Genomic DNA, 22,310 nt, shown 5'->3' with positions numbered 1-22,310 from the left:
GTTCAAAGGAATTTTGAATTTCTCAAATACTGATAAAATTTTATATTCTTGCATCAAACAGTTTTTTTGTTGTAATTCTTGTAAAAGATTTAAATTTGAAAGAATTTCTCAATTTTCTAATTAATAAAAAATGGTTAAACAGGGCTCTACACTTACTTTTCTATTTAGGAGTACTTGTGCTCCTAATTCTAAAAAAAATTAGGAGCACAGTCAAAAATTTTAGGAGCACCTTCTAATCAATAATCAAATTCTGATCAAATATTAGCCTTCCCATTACGATATGATATTTGACTCCATAAAGGAATTTGGATTTACAGGAAATTTTGTTTTTACCTTTGTAATGGCATTTTTCTAACTTTATTAAAAGTATGTCATCTTTTGTCAAATTAAAAAAATATAAGCTTTATAAGCTTTTTTAAAAAATTCTAATTAAAACAATAAATAAGTTAAAAATACATTGGTAAATAAGTTACCAATCAAATGAAATCAGTATTAAAAAAATTATACTACAGAGTGGGCACAGAAGAACACAAAAGGTGTATTTTGTAGGTTGTAGGTGTATTTTCAGATGGTTTAAGGAGGCTCAGCAGTCACATGAGTGCAATGAAATTCATAATCCAAATAATAAGCAAGTTGCGCACATACCCAAACCCAAAACAGGCCCCAGGTGCAGGACAAAAAAAAAATCAGAAATTAGTAAAGAACAAGCTTAATGTCTGCACACTAGAAATTTATTTGCGACAATGTTTCGACCAGTAGGTTGACCTACTGGTCGAAACGTATAAATTTCTATGGAGCAGTACCAGCGTGCAGACATTAAGCTTGTTCATTGCAATGAAATTCATAACTTTATGTTGAGGTTAATGTTTTATATATACATTTTTTTAATATATAAATATTAAATTATTTAAATAACAGAAAAGATACTTTAAGTATTAAGTATCTGAAAGTAAAACTGCCAGTAAGCGATGGCAAGTCACTGATTTTATCACTGAATCATTCACTGAATTGATTCGTTCGAACGACTGATTCATTCAGGAACGAAGCAAGTGTCTTTATGAATGGGTAATTGAGTCAGATTTGTTTAAAAATGCCCATTCATGCATAAACGACACTGTTGAAACAACACTGTTTGAATGGAGATGCGCAGCAGCTTAGCTGTTACTTTGTTTGAAACAATTTTCGTTGACAAAATTAGGCAATAGTGTTCAGACAATGCAAGTCACTTAATATAAACTTCTTGTTTACTGAATTGTTGTATTAAACCAATATCATTTGCAAAAGGTGTATTTTGTAGGTTGTAGGTGTATTTTCAGATGGTTTAAGGAGGCTCAGCAGTCACATGAGTGCAATGAAATTCATAATCCAAATAATAAGCAAGTTGCGCACATACCCAAACCCAAAACAGGCCCCAGGTGCAGGACAAAAAAAAAATCAGAAATTAGTAAAGAACAAGCTTAATGTCTGCACACTAGAAATTTATTTGCGACAATGTTTCGACCAGTAGGTTGACCTACTGGTCGAAACGTATAAATTTCTATGGAGCAGTACCAGCGTGCAGACATTAAGCTTGTTCATTGCAATGAAATTCATAACTTTATGTTGAGGTTAATGTTTTATATATACATTTTTTTAATATATAAATATTAAATTATTTAAATAACAGAAAAGATACTTTAAGTATTAAGTATCTGAAAGTAAAACTGCCAGTAAGCGATGGCAAGTCACTGATTTTATCACTGAATCATTCACTGAATTGATTCGTTCGAACGACTGATTCATTCAGGAACGAAGCAAGTGTCTTTATGAATGGGTAATTGAGTCAGATTTGTTTAAAAATGCCCATTCATGCATAAACGACACTGTTGAAACAACACTGTTTGAATGGAGATGCGCAGCAGCTTAGCTGTTACTTTGTTTGAAACAATTTTCGTTGACAAAATTAGGCAATAGTGTTCAGACAATGCAAGTCACTTAATATAAACTTCTTGTTTACTGAATTGTTGTATTAAACCAATATCATTTGCAAACTCCCTTAATCAAAAAATCTGTCTCTCTCCTTTGTTCATCACAATCTTCCATTATAATCAATGCAGCTCATCCACAGAGGACTGGTTCTTAGGTGCGGGGAGGGGCATTTTTACTGCATGATTAATATAAGCAGCACAACACAGCAGTTTATATGTAATATTTATCCAGAAATTGATAAATATTAATTCTGCTGTTAAGAATAAAGAAACAGTGTAGGAGAGTGGTTATGTGCAAACAATGGGAAACAATACATTTGCGCAGTGTGGGCATGTCAAAAAAAAAAAAAAAAAAAAAAAAAAAAATCAATTCCAAATTGAAGCTTGTAACAAACGCGCACATCAACCCGATCACTTTATTTAGCGTTCATGTAAACACTACATTCAGATTCATCAATCAGAATTTCAGTCAGATTGAACCAAAAATTGTGCATGTAAACGTAGTTGTGTTTAAGGAATCAACATATGTCTATGATGCATTACTAACCGCTGCAAAAACATGTAAGTATGTTAGAAACCTTTGAAGCTCCCCTCAGCGCAAGCACAAATATGCTGATAGGGTCATTGCACTGACGCTCTTAAATATTTTTTCATAGCACACAGTAGTTTTTAGTCACAAATGCACTGCTTCTCCATAGGTTCATGCAGGGCTGCGCAATGTGCACATAAGCTTGCATGCTAAGATTTTTTTCTCGCGCTACCCCATCTCCACCCCAATCATTAACGCGGTTTCATTTAGTCTTTGACTGCGCATATAGGAAAATTTTCGAAATAGCACCATTCTACAAAACAAAATTTATTTCAAATTTATTTCAAGCACTTTCAACGACCTATATTTGTTTTCAAGTACTTTCCAGGCCTTGAATCTATGTGTTTGATATTCAAGTACTTTCAAGAAACGTGGGAACCCTGGTTTAGAGATCTATGGTCCAGGGCCTAGTTCTGATAATTCTTATTACAGTGCGAATGATGTGAACAGAGATGGAGGAATTACAAAAAGAAAATATGAACATCACTATAGAAAAAACAACAACAACAAAACACACACACACACACATCATGCGACTGTTAATTTGTTACTTTCAGGACTAAACTGTAATTATTTACAGAGTAATAATGCTGACACCAATCACGAATGAGCTGATTTCATTTATGATCCAGTAACAGGATTCTCTTTGAGAGACTCAGTTGTCTGATTTTCCCTTGTAGATTAGATGTCATTGTAGATTACACAACAATTTCATTGGTGCAGACAGAATGTAGATTATAAATAGCAACTGTAGATCAAATTAATAAAATGTAGAATAAATTAAGAAAATAACAAATACATATGGTTCTCAAATGGTTCCTAATTATTTTTACTTCAGGATCCAGATTTAAAATTGGACATCAAAAGGCAACCTAACAGACATATTGTTTATTGTACAAAATGTAATATTTCCTCAAAATAAAATTTTGAATTTACATGACATTATTTTTTACTGAAATCATGGCAATTATTCCATTATTATTATTTATTTATTTCAATACAACTTAACAGGCTTCTTTTCACACCATCACTCTAATTTCTATGCTACAGGCAAAGAATAATGTGAACATACACCCAAACACCACAGCCTTATGTGCTTGGTTATTAGCAAGATTTTCATGATTAACATGACTTCCTTTTGCTGCTATAATAGCTTCCACTTTTCTGAAAGGCATAATTCAGCACCAGACATTGATTTTTGCATTGCAATTCAACCCAAAATGTTCAGTGGGGTTCAGGTCTTTGTGCAGGCCAGTTAAGTGCCTCCACACTAGAGTTTTCTATATGGACCTTGCTTGTACACTGAGGCGCAGTTTTTTGAAAGTCTCTAGAATGTCACTATATAAAGTAGCAAGAGTAGATTTGTTTTAACTGGAATAGACTTGCCCATTACAAGCAGACGTCCACAAATAAAGTCTATATAATGGCTCTAGTTTTATTTTGGTTATTATTTTATAAACAATTTTATGATTTCATTTGGACTCAAATCATTTTTTGCCCAAATGCACTGTTATATTTTGGTAGGAGTGCTGAGAATTCATGTGTCTGGGTCTACTCACTTGAATAGGAAACAGAATGAAAGTGAGAGACTCAGGTTCAGGTTGGGTTCTGTCTTAAAATTTGACAGCACTCAGGTCACAGGGCTTCTAGCTTCAGGTTATTGCCTGAGTAGACTTCTAGATTAAACTGACCAAAACTAACTTCCAATTTACTGCAAAGCTTCAGCACTCACGCTAACGGCACCTTTTGAAGGACAAGAGGGGAATTTTGCCCTGGCTGGTCTGGAGCCCTGGTTCAGTTCTGACTGACTGGCTGTCATTCTCTGATGCTGTTCAATCATTAGAGTAAAGAACAGTCTTATATGAGTATCCCAAACACAGCCAAAAGTTATGTGGATCAGGACATGCTGGAAGTGTAGCACTGCTGCCCTACTTTCAAAACTTCTGCTGTCTATCAAAAATCCAATCTTATGGAAGAGAAAACCCCCCTCACATTCGTCCCTCCAAACACTGCTGAGATATAAATGGAGAAGCCAAGGGAGAATTTTACATCAGGAATAAAAACTTTATGAAGCACATTCATCATGAATTTGATTTGTTTTCACTGGTCGGAATTCCAGTGTTATGCTTAACTGAATAAACTCAAACATAGTAATTAATATGAACTTTCAACATCTTAACTAGTTGATATGCAAGAAAGGCGTTTGTGTACAGCACACACACATACCTAGAATATATTATACAAACATACACATATTCTTTTCTTCCAGTAGCACAGTATATACTTGTGTGCACACACACAGATTCTGATTCAGGTATAAATAATACACACACTTATGTTGATAGTGATGTTGCTCAGGGGAATATTACTACAATCAAACATTTTTATTACCTTTTTCCCATAAAAAATCCACAAATTTTAACAAAAATGTTATGCTCATCATTCATACTTCCTACAGATTCTATATCTTCCGTGAGTTTGAAAATTTGAGCTAATTTTAGTTTTGCTTTCATCAACTAAATTGAGCACCACACTAAAACTAGTTCCTCCACTAAAATAAGCTCTGAACTAAAGCTACTTCTACTTCCTTTCTACCAAATTAGCATATTTTTCATCAAAAATAGTGCTTAAAAATGAAGAAGAAAAATAAACAATACTGGTAAGCTTTGACTTCCACCAATCGAATTAAGAATGAAAAGAACCAATGAATGCAGAGAAAAATGTTAGGCTGTAACTGGCAACAGGAAAACATTAGATGCTCAGTGTCCCATCTGCAAACACCAAATTGAGGTGAAAGAAAAGAAGAGAGAGAAGCACTCACCTCCCTGCTTACTTCTGTCAAGATAGATTGAGACCCGTCGGGCCAAACCTGTGAAATGAGAAGAGGAAAAGAGGGAAAGAGCACAGGAAGGAGATCAGGAGGACTGGTCAGTATTTCAGCCAGAGGAAACCACCATGTTAGCACACACGTAAACGCGCACCAGGATGTGATCTGTAGCCTGTCCCAAATAGTCATGTCCAACTTGTGGTTTTGCAATACCTTTTATACAAACGTCAGAGAAGTCCACAAGACAGTAGCATGTTTCATCTGTCAATTTAGGTTTCAGAAGGGTGCTCAAGAATGCCTCCCTAGTGGTTACTATGCACCCTCATTGCACTCATTGCTTGGACTATCAACACTTTATGTGGCATTACACGATCAAAGTGTGGTGCAAGGTTTCAGGGCAGCATTTGGGACTGGGCCTATTAGACAAAGACACACACACACACACACACACACACACACACACTTTTACATAGAAACAGGCACTCTCACACACACTGGGGAATACACACACATTACCCACAGATATCATCCACACTTATTTTCCACCTGAATTTAATTCACTTTATAAGTTATCTACATCCACACATACACACACTGTAGGAAAGGGAGGAAGAACAAGGCTGTGGTTTCCCAGCATGACATCTGCCAAGTAAATCAGGTTTTCTCACAGGGAGCTGAATAGCAAGGCTGAGATCAGCTCTCAGAGCCAAAACTTTGCTCATCCATCTTAAAGTAGCACAGATGTGCAGGAGTTCTTCAGAAAAGCCAGAAGCTCAAGAATCTCCTTGCGTTCAGATGTACGTGACTGAGATCTTCTCCTGGCATTAAGGTTTTTATTGTGAAAGATTTATTCATCATTATTTTTAGATTTATTATTTATTTAGATTTATTTATTTATTTCATTATCCCAGTTATCTTATTTTATTAAAATTATGATTATTATTATTATCTGTCATGATCTGGATTCATTTAATTTGGGAACTAAAGATTCTCAGGATGAGAATCCATAAGTGTATTTTTTTTTAAATAAAAGGAAAAACAAATCTATAAATAGTATAATATAAATATATACATATAGTATAATAAAAAAAAATAATACACACACACACACACACACACATATATATATATATATATATATATATATAAAGAGAGAGAGAGAGAGAGAGAGAGGGGGAGAGAGAGGGAGAGAGAGAGAGAGAGTTCAGATGAAAAAGGCTTTAAGTCCATCTGACGTTCTTTAAAATAAGCATTTTATCAGGCTCCCATGTATAGGTTTCTTCCTATGTACCAGTACTTCTGATTGGGCTGAGGCTGGGGGCTTCCTTGCGCATGGTTGTAGAAATATAAACTGAGAAAAAGACAAAATGTACTGCCATTTGTCACAATCACAAACCAGTTAAAAATACTAGAAGAGATGCCTTTTTAGCCTGTTGCTTTGTTGGTTTGTGTTTTGTAAGGACACAGTGTTAAATTCAAAGGGCTGCAGAAAACGTATATACTGTATCACATATAAGGCTTATTATTTGTATCTACTTTTTGTATAGTGCTTTTCTTAGTGTGTAGTCACTGTATGCTTCTTCGTTGCATGGGAAAGAGATGGATAACCATTCTTCAAAATATCTCCTTTTATGGTCAACAGAAGATAACACCTGTAAGTAACAGGAGTTTGGTATGACATGAGAGTGAACTAAAACTTTAAAGTCATACTGCTGACAGAAGCCTTGTTCCTCCCTTCCAGTGACAGAGGACCCTGAAAAATGTATTTACAGGCATTACTGAGGAAACGCAAACACAGACTTTGCAAGCGAATTACAAAAAGTTGTTTATTAAAGTAAATGAAGGAAAGAAAAAGTGTGTCTGCGAAGCTGTTACTGTATGTAGGGAAAACAGGAATGAGAATCAGCACTAAGGATGAGGACCCAAATGTTTATGATTTCTATTAAAGCTACTAATCTTTTACTTAAGCATTCTTGGAATGAAACCATTTCACTTTAAAATTGAGGTAAAAGTGCCATACAGAATGGATTCATATACAACATGTTTATTAATGTAGAAATTTTATTCATGAATTTTAAATTTGGCTAGGAGTCAGTGGTAAGGTCATAAGGACATTCTAGGATTTCCCTCTATCTTCTGTTCTGATGGAGCCATGACCCGGCTCAGATTATTCCAATGGTCTTTCTCCCTGCAGCTGTCCTGGAAACCACTTTTAATGACAGTTCTGAGATCAGCTCTATGACATCCTTATGTGAAGAACAGACTAAAATTTAAACCATTCACTGAAAATCTAGCATTGCATCGGTGCTCACTGGGCATACTGTGCTCACAAAGGCTGTGTATGATATGGTACACCGTTTGCTGCGCAGTATATACCTGAAGTATTACAGTATATAAATCTGTACAAAATATACAAAAGTTCAGTTTGTGCTATTTTTATCTAGTTTTATGCAAATATGTCTTTAAGCAGTCCAATCACATAATGAGTCAATAAAGATTGAGTGAGATACAATAGCGTGCTCTTGCTTATGGCACACACTGGCATATCTAGTAGGTAATCTTGATAGTTAATGCATACATTAGCATACTGCAGCAATATTGTGTAGTACTATGCAATTTCAAACAGAACCAAATTTCATTTGTTACAGTGATAGTATTAAGTTTGAACGTGGAAGTGCAAATGAGACATAAGAGCTGGCAAGTCAAGATTTTCAGAGAATAATGTATTTTAATCTATTTTTCATACAAATCTATTAAATGGAGTTAAATTGACTACTTTTATTTATTTATTTTTTTGTCATTTTTGACAGTGACAGTTATCTAGCTGTGTTGTATCCCAAAGGCAATCTTAATGCTGCCTTTTGTGTTCTACATAAATAAAGAACACAAAAACAATGTTTTGAACAGCATTGGGTATAGATGAGGTGAACTATTCCTAAAAATGTGTCTAAAAATTGAGGCTGACTGCACGCACACACAGAAACACACACACACACCCACAGAGCAGCTGGGGAAAAAAAAAAAAAAAAAAAAACTGTGTGTCTGTGAGTCTAACTGGGTTTAACTGATGGGTTATGATAAGCCCCACTGCTGACAACTAATGTCAGTCCTAGTATGACTCATGCTGACTCTGACGTGTCCTTCAGCTCATTTTAATGTGCAATTTAATTTCTCGAAATCCCACCAAGAATAACCAGTTTATGAGACAAATTCATCTAGATACAACAGATGAAGCAAGTAAGCTCCACCATCTACGAGGCTTGTATTGTTTTGTTATCATCCACCTGGAATAATGAAAAGGCACTGGGACTATAATATTATTTTGTTTAGTCTTGTCAGTTTTTTTCATTTGATATGAAGAGACTTAACTTCTTTAACAGACGGAACAACAATTATTTGGCAGTGATCTGAATTTTAAAGTTTTCACAAGATTTTTAGTCTGTCCACATACAGAAAAGAAGGGATAGAAAATATATTGCTCAAGGAAAACTGAGAAGAATATCTGACCAAAAAAAATATAAAAGTACTGAACAAAAGTAAGCTATTATCCATTTTTTTTTTAGCTTAAGGTAAATTATATGCATACCCAAAAATAGCAAATGTTGCAGTTACGATAATAAATACATTCACACAAATGTTGTCCAACACAAACAATTGTGAAATAAACACAACTGCCAACTTGTCAAACTGAAGAATTTTAAAATAGACCCACAAAACTATAACTAACATAATGACTAACATTCTGCTTTCGTACCAGAGCACCCATGGGCATCTCTACAGTCCCGCGTCATGCAGGAAGACTGGAAATTCCGACAGCTTTTTCCAAACACTGGCCAAGCAGAAAGTAGACGGGGGAAAAGAAACTCAGATGACAGAAGAAGAGCGGTATCCGCACAGAGAGTGTATGAGTGTAAAAGCAAACCTCGAGTGGTGGGCAGCATGTCGGACAGCCCCTGCCATGCTGTGACCATCTCTGGATTCCTCTGGTCAGCAAAGTTCTTCCAGATTCGCAAAGCTCCGTCATCTACACAAAAAGTGGCATGGTGCAAGTCAGCATAGAAAGTGACAAATATGAGACCAAACAAAATTTTAATAGGTGAACTGACCAGTGGCAGTGAGGAGGAGAGAGCAGTCATGCCCATTAAGGTACTCCATAGCTGTAATGCGTGTGTATCGTGGGTTCCCATTGTAGAAATAATCCAACCTCTCTCCTTTTTCCCAGTCCCAAAAACTGCTCCACACATACAAAACACAGGTGTAATACTGTAGTTCACAATGCCTCTCTATGCACATCTATAGCTATATTGCTAGTTTGAGAGTATTAGAGAACACTACAATAAAGAATATTACCATAACTGACAAGTGTAACATGCCAAATACATGTCATTAACAAACAGACAACATTACACAATATGTTACACAAATAAACAATATGGCTAGCCAATATAATTTGTTAAAATTAATCAAGGAATGATTTTCTCAGTTGAAGCAGGAATTTTAATTTGCAACAGTGTACCAATAGGTGGTAATAAACAGCAATATTCACCACATATATTTTAATTTTTAAGCATGTACAACACAACAGAAGCTATGTTTCCATGTTTTTATGCACATTTTGAAGTACTGCATCAGAAACAAGTGATGGAAACACCACATTTTGAATAAAAAACTCTTAATCCACAAAAAAGTTTTTAATGCTTGCTTGAGGGGTTTGACTTGTGCAAAAATGGGTTAATGCGAATAATGGGAGATGGAAACGCATTTGCTGAATAAATTCCTTCATACGCATCAAAAAAGTAATGTAACTTTGTGCTATGGGACGGCAAAACCCATCTAACCAGTGGACTGATCTCGTTCCACAGCATCTGAAATATTGTTATGGTCATCCTGAAATGCCTCAGCAAAGTCTGTCGTCAAAGCATTTCTGTATAATTTCCTCCCAGAACGGTCTTACACGACTGCATTCCCAAACAGCAGGCATTCACCACCGAAAGAAATGATCACATTTATTGTGTTATGTAAGTAATTTATTATATAAAAATTACTATATTCAGTGGCTTCACCTACTTTTCTTAGTAATATATAGTGTTAGTATACCAGGAAGTGACGATTTTGTTCTCTTTGAATTGGATGGAAACGGTGCTTATTTACAAATATATTATGTGATATTCCAATTTTTGCACATAAGTTAAATTCACAACTTTAGATGGAAACCTGGCTAGAGACACCTTCATTCACTTCTGAGTGATGACAAAAGAATCAGTGTTTTGAACTGAATTTGATTGGGGGGAAAAAAAAAAAAAAGATTCAAATACTTTAAAACCTCATGAGCATTTTTATAAATGAGGTTTAAATCAGAGATGGAATTATAATCTCTATTTTGGCCTAATCACAAATTTTGACAAAGTGAAGAAGGGGCAAAGCCTAAATATGGCCTGCCATGGTTATTAGGAGAATTATAACAAATGATTAGCACAGTAAAAATATTCAGTGATGCACAGATTTTAAATCAGATTTTATAGTTTTTCCCACAGAATTTTGTAAGACTGTGGAGGAGGGATCTTGGTAATTTGTATTGCAATACAGCTGCGCAGTAAAATAAATGCGTACACTATTTAATCTCATACTACAGCAGTAAAATTACAATGCTTTCTTAATTTCTTTTTCTTCACTTGAGAGAGTTAACCCTCAAGCTTTTAATTTGGCAGAAAACAACAGGTTTCCAAATGCAGAGATGGAGTTCACTGCATTCACTATGAACGGAGCTGCTCTGATGGTTAAAAGGCTGGGTGACAGCTAATCACGTAAACAAAGTACCACGCTTCAATTGCAGTAAAATAGATAATACTATTTAATTAAACTGCAGCCCTAAGTTATATCGCAAGATCGATTTTATTTTGTTTTATAAATGGGTTCCCATTGTAGAAATAATCCAACCTCTCTCCTTTTTCCCAGTCCAAAAAACTGTTCCCATGTACTCACCAGATTGAGTCTTTATCAGCTACAGCAATGCAGGGGTTAAATGGATGAAACTTCACCACTGATGGCACTCCTGGGTTTCTGTTGATGAAGATCTGATCATCTAACCGTGTCACTCCTAAAACGGCGAGAGAGATGGATAAGAATGTTGATCAGTTAGAACAGGTGTAATTAGTGAAATGTTTAACTTTACTCATGACCACAGCAGCCTTTGGTTTACAAGTTTTTGAGGAAAATGCATGAGGATGACACTACTGAACTTCAGTATGCAACTTGCAGATGGGATAAAAAAAAATATGCATGAAGAGAACTCAGAGGGAATTGAGAATTTGATTCAGTTCTTCCAGCTAGACTGAATGAGGGCAGCCCCACTCTCGGCTTCACAGGGGAGAATGGTGGATAGAGTGATGAAAGAAGAAAGACACATGAGAGTGAGCAGGATCCTCCGCTCTGACGCAACCAGTCCTGCGCACTTGTGTGCGAGTCGGCACTGACGTAAGCATGTTAGCCATTCCGTTTGAAACTCCGCTGACTTCAGACAGGGAGCAAAGCACATTGCTTTCTTTTAAGCTTGGGGCTTTCACACACAAAAAATACAGCATATAACTGGTTCACCCAGTTCCACTTTAAATCCACATTATCAAAAGCATCTAATGTACAGAGATTAAAGGCATTTCTGATAAAGGTTTACTGCAGACCAGTGATGACGCTAGACCACAAGCCCCAGTGAAATAAAAATAAATAAATTAAAAAAAATAAATAAAATAATAATAATAATTTTATATATATGTATATGTATATGTATATGTATATATATATATATATATATATATATATATATATATATATATATATATATATATATATATATATATATATATATATATATATATATATATATATATATATATATATATATATATATATATATATACTGTGGGTACGGAAAGTATTCAGACCCCCTTAAATTTTTCACTCTTTGTTATATTGCAGCCATTTGCTAAAATCAGTTCATTTTTTTCCTCATTAATATGTACACACAGCACCCCAATATTGACAGAAAAACACAGAATTGTTGACATTTTTGCAGATTTATTAAAAAAGAAAAACTGAAATATCACATGGTCCCAAGTATTCAGACCCTTTGCTCAGTATTTAGTAGAAGCACCCTTTTGATCTAATACAGCCATGAGTCTTTTTGGGAAAGATGCAACAAGTTTTTCACACCTGGATTTGGGGATCCTCTGCCATTCCTCCTTGCAGATCCTCTCCATTTTTAGGTCTCTCCAGAGATGCTCAAATGGGTTTAAGTCAGGGCTCTGGCTGGGCCATTCAAGAACAGTCACGGAGTTGTTGTGAAGCCACTCCTTCGTTATTTTAGCTGTGTGCTTAGGGTCATTGTCTTGTTGGAAGGTAAACCTTCGGCCCAGTCTGAGGTCCTGAGCACTCTGGAGAAGGTTTTCGTCCAGGATATCCCTGTACTTGGCCGCATTCATCTTTCCCTCAATTGCAACCAGTCGCCCTGTCCCTGCAGCTGAAAAACACCCCCACAGCATGATGCTGCCACCACCATGCTTCACTGTTGGGACTGTATTGGACAGGTGATGAGCAGTGTCTGGTTTTCTCCACACATACCGCTTAGAATTAAGGCCAAAAAGTTCTTTCTGGTTCTCTCCTATCTTGGTCTCATCAGACCAGAGAATCTTATTTCTCATCTTGGAGTCCTTCAGGTGTTTTTTAGCAAACTCTATGCGGGCTTTCATGTGTCTTGCACTGAGGAGAGGCTTCCGTCGGGCCACTCTGCCATAAAGCCCCTGGTGGAGGGCTGCAGTGATGGTTGACTTTCTACAACTTTCTCCCATCTCCCGACTGCATCTCTGGAGCTCAGCCACAGTGATCTTTGGGTTCTTCTTTACCTCTCTCACCAAGGCTCTTCTCCCCCGATAGCTCAGTTTGGCCGGACGGCCAGCTCTAGGAAGGGTTCTGGTCGTCCCAAACGTCTTCCATTTAAGGATTATGGAGGCCACTGTGCTCTTAGGAACCTTAAGTCCAGCAGAGATTTTTTTGTAACCTTGGCCAGATCTGTGCCTTGCCACAATTCTGTCTCTGAGCTCTTCAGGCAGTTCCTTTGACCTCATGATTCTCATTTGCTCTGACATGCACTGTGAGCTGTTAGGTCTTATATAGACAGGTGTGTGGCTTTCCTAATCAAGTCCAATCAGTATAATCAAACACAGCTGGACTCAAATGAAGGTGTAGAACCATCTCAAGGATGATCAGAAGAAATGGACAGCACCTGAGTTAAATATATGACTGTCACAGCAAAGGGTCTGAATACTTAGGACCATGTTATATTTCAGTTTTTCTTTTTTAATAAATCTGCAAAAATGTCAACAATTCTATGTTTTTCTGTCAATATGGGGTGCTGTGTGTACATTATTGAGGAAAAAAAATGAACTTAAATGATTTTAGCAAATGGCTGCAATATAACAAAGAGTGAAAAAATTAAGGGGGTTTGAATACTTTCCGTACCCACTGTATATAAACTGATAAATTATTTTGATAGGGATATTATTGTTTACCGACCAGAGAATCATTTTCCCTGATAATATTTAAGCAATCATGTTCTATTTTTTTATCAGCTGTTTAGAATAAGAACAAACAAACAAAAAAATTAAGGACACTTTTTTGTGTTTTGGTAGGGGAAAGATATTAGCATCTGTAACTTTTGCCAATTATACTATGTATATGTCTTGATTACATATGACTATGCTGTTTCATGCTGTTTTACAGCCAGTACCTCTTTGAGTGATGCGCTGGCTTTGTCTGCGTACTCGTGCGTTGCGTAAGAATCTCCACTCTCTCTCCTTACGAACCTGACTCTCCAAATCATGCTCTTCTGGAATCTGAAAGAGAAGAAATAATAACATTTTCAAATGATGGAGCACCGAGTGGAATCACCTTGTTTAAAACCATACACATTTAAATACACACATCCACCTCGTTTTGACAGTTGTGAGAACAGTAACTCTAGAGGTGACTGTAATTCTGTAAAGTCAAATTGTTTATATAGTGCTTTAAATGACACAGACTGATTCAAAGCAGCTTCACACTACTAAAGAGGAAAATAACAGAATCAAAGATGCAAACTTCATGAAACATGAGAATAAAGACTAATAGTTTTATCTCTCTAAAAAAAGGAATTTTGGCTGTGGTCTCCCACTCTCTCTATACTTTCACATGTCTGTTAAACTTCTAAAAAGTGTGACTGATGTTCTATCTTCCTATCCCCAAAAATTCTGCCTCTACATTTGTAAGAAAGAGAAAACTGCAAAGCAAGCTAAATAAAGTATTCAGGTATGCACACACAGAACTGAAGCCCTGAGAGAGAGAATCACAGCCCCAGCTAATTAGCCCTAATCGATCCAGTCTTCCAGAAAGGAGCTCCAGCAAGGGGAGATCCCATACCGCAAGCCAAAGTCCAAGCTCCTTAAGCAAGGTAAGAAATCACACCTGTCTCTCTTCCTGGAGCTCTCGGGCTCCATATCAATCTCTTAATGAGAATCAATAATTTGTTTTTCTGTGGAAAAGAAGCAGTGAGTTTTTACATGTGATTACTTGCTCAGCTGGGACTGTGAATATGTCAGAGTTAATGGTATCCACTAGAGCGGTTATTATTCCATCGCATACAAACACTCACACATAGTCAACCCATCACATCACACCCATCACTCTAATAGAGTGGAATAGAGCTCTTCTCTGTCAAGAAGGATTTCTCAGTTTGACCTCAAAAACTGTTCTTATCTTTGTTATCCATTATGCACATTTCAAACTTATGTCCAGACTGCTGTCTGTTTAGTACAATTTCTGAACACTATATTATATATATATAAAGTGTCATCTAAAGGGTCATCTGATGCCCATTTTCCACAAGTTGATGTGATTCTTTAGAGTCATCATTAAAAGTCTATAACATACTTTGGTTAAAATTTCTCAATGGTAGTGTAAAACAACACCCTTTTAACCTTGTCAAAATCATCTCTGCAGACATCGACCCATTTTGTTGCATGTTGCTTTAAATGCAAAGGAGCTCTGCTCATCCCACCCCTCTCTTTTGTGGGGTGAAGAGATGTCCTCTGAAATACTATTTACTTTAGCTGCGAAACTTGCTAACTCGCACATTATTAGGAAAGACAACTGCAAAAATTCATGAAAAGCCTCTTATACTCACTTCTGCTGTAGGTGAAGCTAGATCATGAATGATTTGCATGAATTTAGGCGCATTTAGGTAGATCGGGAAGTGTATTCGGTCGGACTGTTAGTAACAGTTCACTCAGGGCAGGTCTAAGGTAAGACGGCCGTGTCAATCAACTATCGTGGGAGCGGCCTTGGTCTGTGTGACGTGTCAGACAAGAAGCAGAAATGATCTGAAAAAGGGGATATTATTTTTAGGGATTAGAGGAAAAGTCCACTTCCAAAACAATGATTCACATATAATGTACTCACCCCCTTGTCATCCAAAATGTTCATGACTTTCTTCAGTCGTAAAGAAATTATGTTTTTTTGAGAAAAACATTTCAGCATTTTTCTCCATTTAAGGGACTGATATGGTGCCTCGATTTTGAACTTCCAAAATGCAGTTTAAATGCGGCTTCAAACGATCCCAAATACAGTTGTAAACAATCCCAGCCGAGAAAGAAGGGTCTTATCTAGTGTAACGATTGGTTATGTTAATAAAAATAATACAATTTATATAGTTTTTAATGCCAAACGCTCATCTTGTCTTACTCTGCCTGGACTGTTTTTGTTCCGGTTCATGACAGGGTATGTCGAAAAACACCCATCTCATGTTCTCCCTCAACTTAGAAATAGTCCTATATCGTTTTTTTTTACCTTTTTTGTTAAGGGTGTTTGATGTTCTTTGCATGTTCACTTTGCAAAGACTGGGTCGGTACTTCTGCAGCGATGTAGGATAATTTTGAAATGATTTTTGAAGTTGAGGGAGAAAATATGATCAGAGTTTTTTGACCCTAACTGTCTTGAGTCAAAATAAACAGAGTTCAGCGAGAGAAAGGCAAGACGAGCATTTGACATTAAAAAGTATTTAAATTGTATTTTTTTTTAATGAAAATAACCAATCATTTTGCTAGATAAGACCCTTCTTCCTCGGCTGGGATCGTTTACAACCACATTTGGGATCGTTTAAAGCTGCATTTAAACTGGAAGTTCAAAATCGAGGCACCATACCAATCCATTATATGGAGAAAAATGCAGAAATGTTTTCCTCAAAAAAAACATTTCTTTACGACTGAAGAAAGAAAGACATGAACATCTTGGATGACAAGGGGGTGAGTATGTGAATCTTTGTTTTGGAAGTGGACTTCTCCTTTAAATAAAAACCACTGGGTGGATTTTTATCATTATACGTTGGATGTGTACACACACTGCCAACACACATTTATGTTCAAACAACACGTAAAAGTAAATATTGCATCCGATGACCGCTCTAAGATGGAACTATAATAATTATTCTGTAATTACATAACTACATCAATGTTATTATTAGGACTCCTGGAATACATTCTGTGTTTGATTTGGAAGCTGACATTGTGTGACATGTTGAGGAAACTACCCGTTCGATCCATATGCATCCTGGTTGAGAATCATGGTTGATTTCCACTGCACCCTGACCAATACCTTTTCCAGCATCAAACCCCCCTAAATATATATACACAACCTTGCACACAACCTAACTGTTAAAAATAAATAAATAAATAAATAAATAAATAAATAAATGAATGAATTCAAAGCACCTTACAGTTGAGGAATACAACAAGCGATTCAACATAGGATGGCAATAAACATGAGAAATGCCAGTTACACAAGGTTTCCATCATTGTTCAAAGTAGGAAAACATCCTTGAGTATGATTTTGTGCCTTTCTGCGATGGGACCACAAGGCGTTGCTCATTTACAGACCACAGGCTTCTGTAGGGGATGTAGACTTGTAAGAGTGAGCAGAGGTAGGATGGTGTGGAGCCCGTGAGCCCTGTTCTATAGGCCAGCACCAATGTCTTGAACTTGATGGGAGCTGTGACTGGAAGCCAGTGAAGAGAGATGAAAAGCGGTGTGACATGGGCTCTCTTGAGCTCGCTGAAAACAAGACATGCTGCTGCATTCTGATACATTTGCAGAGGTCTGATTGCAGATGTTGGATGTTCAGCCAGAAAAGCATTTCCGTAGTCCAACCTAGAAATTACAAGGGCCTGGATGAGAAGCTGCGCTGCATGTTCTGTTAGGAAGGGCTTGAAATGTATAATGTTGCATAATGCAGAAAACTAATAAATACAGTAATATCCCCACCACACTTCGGAAACTGTGGGATTCCACATGGACACACACATCAACGTATCTCCCATTTGAGAAGACCTTCTTTGGCAGCAGGAAGGGTGTAGCCTCAAAATTAAAGGTGACGGAAACAACATAACGTCAACAGGGGTCACTCATAATTCATTACATAAACAATAAACAGTTAATTCTGCTGATATACATAATACATTGAACAGTTTAGACGCTCAACATTGATTATATTACTAAGGGTGGTTGCTAAGGGTGGTTGCTAAGGGTGTTGCACAGTGCTACACAGAACCTTTGGGTGAAATGGTCATAGCTGTGTTTTAATATGAATAAAACACAGCTGTTGACCAATTAGTCAATGTTATATATATCACCAAAAATGTTATATATACAGGTGCATCTCAAAAAATTAGAATATCATGAAAAAGTTCACTTTTTTATTGTAACTTATTTTTTTAAAAAATCATATATTCTAGATTCATTACATGTAAAGTAAAACATTTCAAAAGTTTTTTTTGTTTTAATTTTGATGATTTGATGATTAGAGCATACAGCTCATGCCCTTAGTTTTCTCTTCAGCAAAGGGAATGCATGCTTAGTCAGGTTAAGATCAGGAGATTGACTTGGCCATAACAGAATATTCCACTTTTTCACCTTCAAAAACTCTTGTGTTGCTTTCGATTTGTTTTGGGTCATCGTCCACTTGGACTATGAAGCGCCATTAGCTTTGCTGCATGTGGCTGAATCTGGGAGACAGTATATCCCTATACACTTCAGAATGCTTCCAGCTGCTTCTGTCCTCTGACACGTGATCAAAAAACACCAGTAACCCAGTGCCACTGGAAGCTATGCATGCTCATGCCATTACACTGCTCCACCATGTTTCACAAATGATGTTGTACACTTTTGGAGCTGTTCCAAGCCTTCTCCATACTTTTTTTCTTCCTGTCATTCTGGTACAGATTGATTTTATTTTTAGCCATCCAAAGAATGCTCTTCCAGAAGTGATCTGGCTTTTTTTAGATGTATTTTTAAAAGTCTAATCTGGACTTGTTTGCATCTTGTGGTGAACCTTCTGTATTTGTTCTCGTGAAGTCCTCTTTTGATTGTAGACTTTGACAGTGACACGGCTACCTTCTGGAGAGTGTTCTCCACTTGGCTGGATGTTGTGAAAGGGTTTTTCTTTACATCCAATCATCCACCACTGTTGTCCTCTGTGAACGTCCAGGCCTTTTTATGTTGCTGAGCTCACCAGTGTGTTCTTTCTCAGAATATACCAAACTGTTGATTTGGCCACTTCTAATGGTCCTGCTATCTCTCTGGTGGATTTCTTTTGTTTTTGAAGCCTAACAATTGGCTGTATTACTTGCATGCAGAGCTCCTTTGACCACATGATGTGGGTTCAGAGCAACAGCTTCCAAATACAAATAACACACTTTGAATCAACTCCAGACATTTTACCTGCTTAACTGATGTAGAAAAAATGAAAGAATAGCTCACAACTGTCCATGAAACAGCTTTTGAGTCAACTGTTCAATTACTTAAAAGGGGAGGTACTTATTAAAGAGCTGTAATTCCTTACCTAATACCTTTTTTCCAATTTTTATGAGAATACCCTTAAAATTAAAGCTCAGAGTCTGCACTTTAAGCCCATATTCATTATAACTGTAACTGAATATGCTTTGTTCAACAGCTAAAATAATAAAAATTGTGTCAGTGTCCAAATATATGAACCTGGCTGTATGCACACATATAAACTCTAAAATCACAAGGGAAAAATGTATAGAAACAATTGCATAGCATAGCCCTGAAGAAGAGATCAAAAGAGCCAAACACAAATATTTTTAAATATTGGTTTATGGGTTTGCACACTGATTACAGAAGCAGCAGCAACAGCTTTGTATGTGCGTAAGGGAGTCCCCTCTGGGGACAATGAAGTTAGCAGCTCTAGTTTGGCTGGGAACAGGCAAAAGGGTTTTCTCCTCTTTTTGAAATGAGGAAAAACAGGTTAAGAAAACACTCTCATGGAAGTGTCATCGCCATGGGAACAGAACAACTAGCATAACTTTTATTGGGTCACAAAAGCTTACTGCATTGTACTTCACCTTATCACCTTACACAGGTCTTTAAAATCTGCATACACAAAGTGTCATGCACTCTGGACCCTGCCCCACTTTCTCCCTCACTCATCCGCTCTCATTATTCTCAGTGTTAACAAGACTCACCTGTGGCTCATTATCAGAGCATTTGGACTGGTATAAACTATCCACTCCCATAAGCTACGTCCCAATTCAAAAGCTGCATGCTTCGAAGGGTGACTGCATCACTGGAGTGCATCGAAGGCTGTCCCAATTCAAAGCCTTCTTCAAATGCAGCCTCGAATTGCGCCCTTCGGTAATGAAGGCTACAATAGATGGACCCTTTGTGGCCTACACTACCTCAGAATTCACTGCACACCAGTGATGACAGGACTTTTATTTATTTTATTTTATTTTTTTTTAGATAAATTGCCCTTTTAAATGTACAGTAAGCACTGAGTTTCAATTTACTTGAATATGTAGATATATATTTTGTTTTCAGCCAGTTTAATATCGCTTTGAAGAAAGTCCAGTACAAATGTTACTGTCGTCAACCGCAGCTCTCACAGTTACTAGGCAACAAGATCAAACCTCCACAGGCTAGACAATCAGGCACAGCCTCCGAACTGGAACAGCTATAGACGTGAGCTCTCTGGCCTTAAAATTCTAGGACGCACCATTTTGCTATCCACCTTCCTGCTCCTGTTGTCAGCCTGTGTTCTGCTGTTTGGAATTATTTCATGATTTATTTGATGCTGAAGTTACCTGTATACTTCCCTGCTAAAGGAGTCTGATCTGTATAAGTTTTTTCCCATCTTGCTTGCAATCGTTCTTTGGATGCCATTAAGCCAAGAACCTTAGCTGTAGTTCTTGCCATTGTGGTTTTCTGTTTACTAAAGACTCTGTGGGAAGAATCTGTTACCTATAATGTACAGCCCTGCATGGGACTGTTTTCTTAATCCTGCCCGCACTGAATTTCTGACCATTTACTGGCACTCCCGTGATTTTTGTGTCCACTCTTTCTCTCCCATAAACATTTTAATACTGTATATAATTTTCGTGCACCAAGGAACCGCTATCAGTATGCGGGCATACTGAAATTGCTTTTGAATGAGCGCTTGCTGTTCACTTTTACTTTAAATTCATAAACACAAGCACATTTTATGAGATAAGATACTTGTCATTGAGCTTAGGATCTGTCGAGCAGCGAAACTTTCACCAATTTAGTCCAGCTAGTGTTCAATGCAAGGTTGTCAAGTGTGCATTTTTGCACAGAACTGGGTTTAAACAGCTGCCATGGGTTGATTTCCCCCTTCATGGGTTAAAAGCTTGAAATATTGCATAAATTGCATTTGACTGAAATGCTTGTATTGAAACATTTTGCATTCTACCTATTATAAATCTGTGCTAGAAGTAAAATTTTGTGAAGGGCCACAGTTAGGAAGCCTTTGAGCTGTGTGTGCATAACAGTGACTATAAAACATGTATTTAAGCAATGGAAATGACACATTTTGAGTTTGAGTTTGATTTTATGACTGGCGTGGGCTATTTTTGTCATGTAGACCTAGCAACCCTGGCTCAATGGAGCAATGCAAACGCTTTTAGTTCAGAATTTTAGCTTTTGTTAAAACTAAATGTTTTTTAATTCTATAAAAAAAAAAAAAAGACTGGGGGTGGTGCCGCTGTGGGCAAGTAATGTAATGGGTGTATGACCAAACACTATTTAACACTAACTACTGCAGCAAACCTAGTTTTTATGTAACTCCATCATTCTTGTGCCAAATCTCGTGCTATATTTTTTTGACCGCCCATTCCTGCCTGTAGGACTGCCCACTCCCTCCACTTGCTCTGGAATGGACTGGACAATCATATTGCCCCATTAATACCAGTAGGCAATCTGACCCTTAAGCAGTATCTGGACGGGGTGCTGTGGATATGTGGCTCTCCTTACATGTCTGGTGAGGTTTATAAAGTGCAAAACAACAGTGCCACAAAGCAGCTATTCTCCTGTACTCAATCCCTTCCTATGCAGTAGTTCACGTCGCCCAGCACTAAGCCGGCGACAATTACCTGAGCCAAGCCAAGTCTCATCATACCAAGTCAGGTAAATACAGCTCTGTGACAACAATCACTGTGAGTAATATTCCAGCTTCATTTCAAATCCTCTCTAGTTCACGAGTCCTCTCCTGAGTCTGCTTAAGATTCAAGCTCAACTCCAAAATCCAAAATCCGGCCCCTGAGCACAGTCCAGTGGTGGATTCAGCCCCTGAGCATAGCCTAGAATCCAATCCAGAGTCTGTCCACAAATTCATACTAGAATTCAATCCGGCTCTGGAGCTTTGCCCGGAGTCCAGACCAGTATCCCACAAATCCTCCAATTGAAACACCATACAAAAAAAATTGAACATCGTAAAGGCATGTTTAATCCAAAGATTTCAGCACCCTCAAGCCCAGAGGTCTCAGCACTGCTAAGTCAAATGGTCACAACGCCATCAAGTCAGGTGATTTCTGAGC

At 37.2% G+C, this 22,310-nt stretch overlaps 1 protein-coding gene across 5 annotated transcripts in view; it reads right to left on the bottom strand.

Moving 5' to 3' along the window:
- The window catches only part of rptor (regulatory associated protein of MTOR, complex 1), a 213,426-nt gene that overhangs the window by 11,204 nt on the left and 179,912 nt on the right, over positions 1-22,310 (bottom strand). For 2 of the 5 annotated variants that reach the window (XM_051111865.1, XM_051111866.1), the window contains exons 26-30: positions 14,163-14,268; positions 11,366-11,480; positions 9,490-9,614; positions 9,306-9,407; positions 5,378-5,425 (exon numbers count right to left, since the gene is read on the bottom strand). In XM_051111865.1, the coding sequence (XP_050967822.1) occupies positions 5,378-5,425; positions 9,306-9,407; positions 9,490-9,614; positions 11,366-11,480; positions 14,163-14,268 (496 nt within the window). Of the gene's footprint in view, positions 1-5,377; positions 5,426-8,205; positions 9,213-9,305; positions 9,408-9,489; positions 9,615-11,365; positions 11,481-14,162; positions 14,269-22,310 lie in introns of those variants that run through there. The other 3 variants (XM_051111867.1, XM_051111868.1, XM_051111869.1) reach the window with 2 other exon arrangements.

The sequence above is a fragment of the Labeo rohita genome, chromosome 6 (genome assembly GCF_022985175.1).
Source record: "Labeo rohita strain BAU-BD-2019 chromosome 6, IGBB_LRoh.1.0, whole genome shotgun sequence".
NCBI classification, from domain to species: Eukaryota; Metazoa; Chordata; class Actinopteri; order Cypriniformes; family Cyprinidae; genus Labeo; species Labeo rohita.
Note: the sequence above shows the minus strand (reverse complement) of the source record. Positions and strands in the feature narration are given on the sequence as shown.